Source organism: Alexandromys fortis, unplaced genomic scaffold (genome assembly GCF_014885135.2).
Source record: "Alexandromys fortis isolate MF-2015 unplaced genomic scaffold, M_Fortis_MF-2015_v1.1 scaffold_71, whole genome shotgun sequence".
NCBI lineage: Eukaryota > Metazoa > Chordata > Mammalia > Rodentia > Cricetidae > Alexandromys > Alexandromys fortis.
The window spans coordinates 1,764,815-1,771,438 of NW_026067954.1; the positions used below are offsets into that span (position 1 = coordinate 1,764,815).

Sequence of the window (6,624 nt, forward strand, 5' to 3'; positions counted from 1 at the left end):
CTCTTTAGAAAGGACCAGGTCTCTTATGGGTATAAAAATATTAAATACTTCGTGAATTTGCATGTCATCCTTATGCAGGAACCATGCTAGTCTTCTCTGTATTGTTCCAGTTTTCGTATATGTGCTGCCAAAGTGAGCATGCTTAATAACTTTTTAAAAAAATTTATCTCATGGGTATATGTAACATATACCCATGCTTGTTGGGGTTTATGTCCTGACCAGTTCCCACAGCCGGTAAGCCCCCAAAGAAAATCACACATAGGTCTACATAAGTTATAAACTGATTGGCCCATTAGCTCAGACTTCGTATTAGCTCTTATAACTTATATTAACCCATTGTTTTTATCTATGTTAGCCACATGGTTCAGTACTTTTTTCAGTGGGGCAGGTCACATCCTGCTTCTTCAGTGTCTGGACAGGACTGGGAAGGAAGCTTCCTTCTTCCCAGAATATTCCTGTTCTCATTGCCCCACCTCTACTTCCTGTCTGGTTGTCCCGCCTATACTTCCTGCCTGGCTACTGGCCAATCAGGGTTTATTTAAAACATAATTGACAGAATATAGACAATTCTCCCGTACTAGGTATGGGTGATTTATTTGCATGAATGCCTGTGTACCACTTACATGCAGTGCCTTGGTGGCTAGAACTGGTGGTAACTGGAGTTCCAGAGAGCTCTGAGCTACCATGTAGGTCCTGGGAACTGAACCCAGCTCTTCTGGAATGACAGCCAGTGATCTTAACTGCTGAGCCATCTCTCTAGCTCTTAATAACCTCTCTAAGATGTAACCTGAAAGCCACTAAAATGGAACACGTATCTAACACTAACACAGCAATGGCAGCTCTCCCTTGAGCCCACTTGACATTTAAGTATGAAATATGCTCTTTCTGATCAGTTCTTTCTCTTAGCCCTCATCTCATGCTTAGAACCTGTATTAAAATTCTCCCCCCCCCCTTCCTCCCTTCTTTTCCTTCCTTTCTTTCTTTTTGAAACAGGATTTTTCTATAAAGCCCTGGCTGTTCTGGAATGTGCTATGTAGACCAAGCTGGCCGAGAATTCACAGAGATCTACCTACCTCTGCCTTCTGAGTTTTGAGTTTAAAGGTGTACACTATCATACCCATACTGTATTAAAGTATCGAATAAAATCTCCAGTTCTGCTTCATACTGATGGGTTCTTAAATTCTTTTCTGTATTAAAGCCATAACTCTCTGTTTGGCCTGAGTCGAGGCTCCTAACAGATTATGGGAACTCTCCAGGCTTCTAACGGAAACAACACAGAGCTCAGCTCCTCCATCTAACTTCTCACAATGTCCAGCATCCCCTTTGGGCCTTGGATTGTCTTCTAAGGATAGGGGAGCTACTGTACAAGCCGGGAAGAAGACCCTCACCAGAAACCAACCAAGATGGTTTAGCTTCAGCCTTTAAACTATGAGAAAACAAATTCCTATCGTTTAATCATTCATCTCTGGTATTTTGCTATGACAACCCTGTAAAACCAAGGCAGACAAGTAATATAAGTCTGCTTGTAATAGAATATTTGCTTATTGAGTGTTTACATATGGTAATTGTTTAAGACTTATTTTCATGAATTCCTCGTCATAATGAAGTAGAGGGTAGCTGAACCTTCTTCTCACCTACAGTTTTTTTTTTTGATATTGTCATTAAATTTTAAGGGCCTAATTAAGAGCATGTTTGCAGCCTGGCTGAGGTTATTTCATAGGCTGAAGTTGGGACAGTAAATCTCAAGGAAAATGGTATGTATTCAGAATGCAGAAATTCTAATTACTCCATCAATAGTTTCCATCATTTCAGTATTTCTTATCTGCAAACACATTTCCAGAATCATCTCCTGTGCTAGCCTTGGCCTTCCAAGAAACACACAAGATAAAATTAAACATGCAAGTAACATATTAGGAGAAATGTTTGTTCAACGTGGGGAGGGAGCCAGCAAGGCTGTGAGAACCTTCAAAACGTGATGGAGATGTGATCCAAGGTGAAGGAGACAGGTAGGGAAGACAGGTTTCAATAAGAAAGCACATTAGGTGGAAATGCAGTTTTGTTCTGCAAGACCACTGGGAGGCCATGAACTGACGTTGCCCTCTAGAAGAAAGACCCGGTCCTCGACTCTCAGGAAAGGGCCTGCCGTCCACACGCTGCGTGCTGCCGTAAGTTGTTGGCTGAGAGAGTCCAAAGGCAGCCCATCTTCCAAGTTCAAAGGGAACACGATTTCAAAGTGTAGCGCTTGTGGCTCATAATCCGACACGGTGAAAGCATTCTCGTGGTTGCCACACCCAAGTCTCCAGATAGACAGCGAAAGAATTGAAACTGAGATCCTGAGGGCTGCGCCATCGCTTGCTCGGGGGTGAAGGGAAATCCACACACACCAGAGGTCAGGAGCCTGCCCGGCGAGTGCTGTGGGAGAAACTCGGGTGTTTTTTGAAAACATGAAAGAAAAAAAAAGCCCGGTTTTCATAGCATTCTTACTCAGGAGGGGAGAGACAAAGACATGATATCACTGTATCAGATAGCGGAGAAAATTAGAGAGGGGGTGCTGGGGAGTCTCAGCTGCAGTTATTAGAGGGTGAGTCAGAGAAAGTCTTTGTGAAGTGATGTGGGCGAAAACCGAAGGAGGTGCAGATGCTGTGAACTCAAGAGTTCCAGGCAGAGGGTGCAGGGAGCGCGGAGGCCGCTCTGGAGATCCAAACATCATGCCTGCAACCCACTCTCAGTCATTCAGAAAATAACCTTTCTGTGTACAGAGCGACAGAGGAGGAGAGAAGGAACGACGAGGCCAAATGTAAACAAATGTGCCCCTCGGGCAAGGCTGGCAGTCCTTGGCGTTCTTTCTGCACCTGCTCTGTCACTTGGACTTAACCATTTTCCTGCGCCCCCTCCCGGCCAAAACAAATAGAAAAGCCAGAAATTACCTGTAGGCATGCATATGGGATTATGAGAATTTAGATTTGGCCTTTAATTAGCAGCGGAAGGATCTCTGAGCGTGGGATGGGTGTGAGGGCCTGGATGGGGGGGAGCCAAGACAGCAGCGAAGACTGGCGCTGTAGCTGGGTGGCAAAGCATTTGTTTAGTATGTGTGAGGTTAGGACTTCCAGAGCCTGGAAGGTGAGAACTGAGGCCAGGAACTAAATTTAAATGTCAAGGCTTGGGACAAGGGCCTTAACAACGACGGAGCCATCTTGCTTTCACTTTGTGGACTCATTTTTGCAGACCAGATGATAGATACTATGCCATCCTGTCTGGCTTTGAACTTGAGGTCCTCCTGCCTCAGTGCTGGATCCAGAGTTGTATAAGCTTTCATCTTCAAAGGCATCAAACCATGACATATTTTGCTAAACATATTTCTGACTATTCATACATTAAATTAGCCACCATATCTATCCATACTTAAAATGACAAAGCCATTTTAAGTCTGCTTCTTTTTGGGGTGGTCCTGTGGACTGACCCCCAAGGTCTGGTATACACTAAGCAGTCTTGGTATCAGAATTTTAAATCAATTTCTTTAAGCGGGAAGCTGAAAAGATCCTTTTCACCAACAGAGAGCATACAGTATGTCCTGTGATATGTTAACTATGAACTGCTTTGTACTGCTACCATTCCAGGGTGAGCATCCTTAATTTCTGGTCCTGAGCAGGGCATGGTGGTTTGTAACTATGATCTCAGCACTTGGAAGCAAGCCAGTAACACACAGTGAGTTCCAGGCCACCTTGCTACAGTCTCATAACAAAAACGAGCGTTGTCCCTCAAAGCACCTAGACAGGCAAACATCACTGCCACACTGCTACTTCTCAAAATACTTCAGAGAGGTCCTTCAGCATCCCCGATACGTGACCTGTGAACACTGATGTCTTTACATAGCGTTTCCCATTTTCCTGGGATAAAAGCGGTATTTTCTGCCAGGTGGAGTGGTGCACACCTTTAATCCTAGCACTCTGCAGGCGATCTCTGTGAGTTCTAGGCCAGCCTGGTCTACAGAGTTAGTTCTAGGACAGCCAGGGTTACACAATGAGACCCTGCCTCGAGAAAAGAAAAGGCATTTCCTGGTCTAATTCTACTTTATTTATATCCACTGAGTTTCTCAGCAGAGAAAGATGTCACTACCAATACTCAAAAGGAATGAGTCACAGGAGAATCCCAAATGACTGCAAAGAATATGGCAGAAAGAAAAAAAGGTATAGGTTGTATGTAGTCAAGTCCTTCAGATACGATTTCCAGATTACATGACATGAGTCATAAGCTGCTAGTCGGTGACACTCCCTCAACTAGACGTGAAGACAATGAAACTGTTTTCAGCATCAACAGACCTAGGTTTCTGTTTGATCAATAAGATAATGTAACTGAAACAATTAAATATAAGGTATTACTTTTATTAAATAAGTAGTATTTATTTTTGTACAGTGTTGCAAGCGACTCTTCAGCTCGTCTAAAGGCAGCACTGGCTCCTCCCACTCGTCTATAATGTTAGTTAGCCTGGATTTAGTTCCAGGAAATTGGGGAGATTTCTTCGTATTTCCCCAGATCTGTATACTACAAATGGACTTCAGAGCACGAAAGTAAAATGAAAGTGAAAACATATAAAAGAACAGTTCTAAGTACTGACAAGTTTTCTTTGGAATTAGGTAAATTTTGGCTTCTTCTCAATACTCTGTACCCAGATCCACAGCCCTGGAAGAGCTGAGTGGAGGTGGAGGATACATTCATGTAACAGCAAGGTGACTGTGGCCGGCTCCAACAAGGGCACAATGGCGACAACCGTCAGGACTGACGCGGTCTCAGTACTGGACTGTGGGCACTGGTGGGCATCAGCAGTATAGTCAACACGTCTGTCCCCAAGGAGAGAGATTCACAGAAAGAGATGCCAAGCAAGTGGTGTGGAGGAATAAAGCACAGGCGACACTCAACTCTGAGAAGATTATCTTTTTGTCTGAAAATAGTGGTTCTCTGAAGCACGGAATGTCTTAATGGGGCAGTTTCTATTCAGACATCTGAGGAGGCTTCAGTGAAGACTCCGGCCAATCGTACACGTCCGGGAGCAGGGAAACATAATCACTCCGCCATATTCTTTCTTTAACGTACTTGGCCTTGTCCTCAGGCTCTGGGTATCGGAAAGCCATTTTGTTAGCATACAGGTATTCTGCAACTTTAATAGCGATGTTAACAGAAACTTCCTGGATGTTAGCAAGTGATGGGTACAGCCTCCCTTGGGCTAACTCTGCATCGGTCAACTGACTTGTCAGTGCCTTTGCAGCTTCCAAGAAAACACTGTCACTGATGTGCCGGGTCTGACAGAGAATAACTGCTAAAGCCACACCTGGGAAAATATACGCATTGTTTCCTTGGCCCGGGGTGAAGACTCGTCCATCCTGGAGCTGCACTGGCTCAAACGGGCTGCCACTGGCAAACAAACACCTGCCCTCTGTGAGTGTATATGCTTCTTCAGCTGTGCACTCAGCCTGTGCTGTGGGATTACTTAATGCAAATATTATAGGCCTTTCATTGATAGAGGCCATGGACGTGATTACGCCAGGAGTAAAAAGCCGGCCAGCACCTGCCACTCCAATTATAACTGAAGGCTTAAGTTCATTTACTGCATCTTCAAAAGTTCCAGGTATGTTCCCAGGGACACAGTGAGCAAACGGTTCCTGGTTACTATCTATGCTAGCAGCCCGCCCCTTAACTAGTAAGCCGTTCTTGTCGAACATCCAGACCTTCCTCCGTGCCTCCTCTTCTGAGAGGCCACTTTCCACCATAGACATGACTATAAGGTTTGCAATTCCAAGGGCGGCCTCTCCTGCTCCAAGAAATAAGATTTTGTGTTCTGAGACTGGTTTATTAATAACTTTTTGGGTCGCGAGAAGACCCGACAAAGCAACTGCAGCCGTCCCTTGAATGTCGTCATTGAAAGTACAGTATTTTTCTCGATATTTTCTTAAGAACCTGAAGGCATTATGATTCCCAAAGTCTTCAAACTGGATGAGTGTGTTCCGTCCATACCTGTCAGTAATCGCCTTCATAAACTCATCAGTCAGGTCGTCATACAGTTGGGAACGATCTCGTTTCTGATACAAGCCCATATAAAAGGGATCTTTTAATAGTGCTTTGTTATCAGTTCCCACGTCGATACACACAGGCAGGCATTTCTCGGGCTGTATTCCTGCACATGCTGTGTACAAACAAAGCTTCCCAACGGGGATCCCCATCCCATAGACACCCAGATCTCCAAGACCCAGAATTCTCTCTCCGTCAGTCACCACGACAGCCTTAACGTGGTTTTCTGGCCAGTTATCCACAATCGATCTGACATGACCTCTGTCTGAGATTGAAATAAACAACCCCTTAGGTCTTCTAAAAATGTGCCCATACTGGGAGCAGGCAAGACCAACTGTTGGTGTATATACAATTGGCATCAGACTTTCAATATCATCTTGCAGTATTCTATAAAACAGTTTCTCATTTCTTTCTTGTATGCCCATTATATAGATGTATTTTTCTAAAGGGCTAGTCATTTTTTTCAAGTTTCTATGGAATCGTAAGGCTTGAATATCTTGTGTCTCTATTTTGGGAGGCAAAAGTCCTTGAAGACCAAGCATTTGTCGTTCTTGTAACGTA

The 6,624-nt window shown here is 44.2% G+C and overlaps 1 protein-coding gene and 1 non-coding gene across 4 annotated transcripts in view; both read right to left on the reverse strand.

The window, feature by feature from the left end:
- Positions 1-33: 33 nt before the first annotated feature.
- LOC126507394 (U6 spliceosomal RNA) lies at positions 34-140 on the reverse strand. Its single transcript, XR_007593518.1, has one exon. It is a non-coding gene; the product is annotated as a U6 spliceosomal RNA (small nuclear RNA).
- Positions 141-4,366: 4,226 nt separating this feature from the next.
- Positions 4,367-6,624, reverse strand: part of Me2 (malic enzyme 2) — a 41,742-nt gene continuing 39,484 nt past the window's right edge. For 2 of the 3 annotated variants that reach the window (XM_050151710.1, XM_050151713.1), the window contains one exon: positions 4,367-5,429. In XM_050151710.1, the coding sequence (XP_050007667.1) occupies positions 4,989-5,429 (441 nt within the window). In that variant the 3' untranslated portion in view covers positions 4,367-4,988. Of the gene's footprint in view, positions 5,900-6,624 lie in introns of all 3 variants that reach the window. The other variant, XM_050151711.1, reaches the window with a different exon arrangement.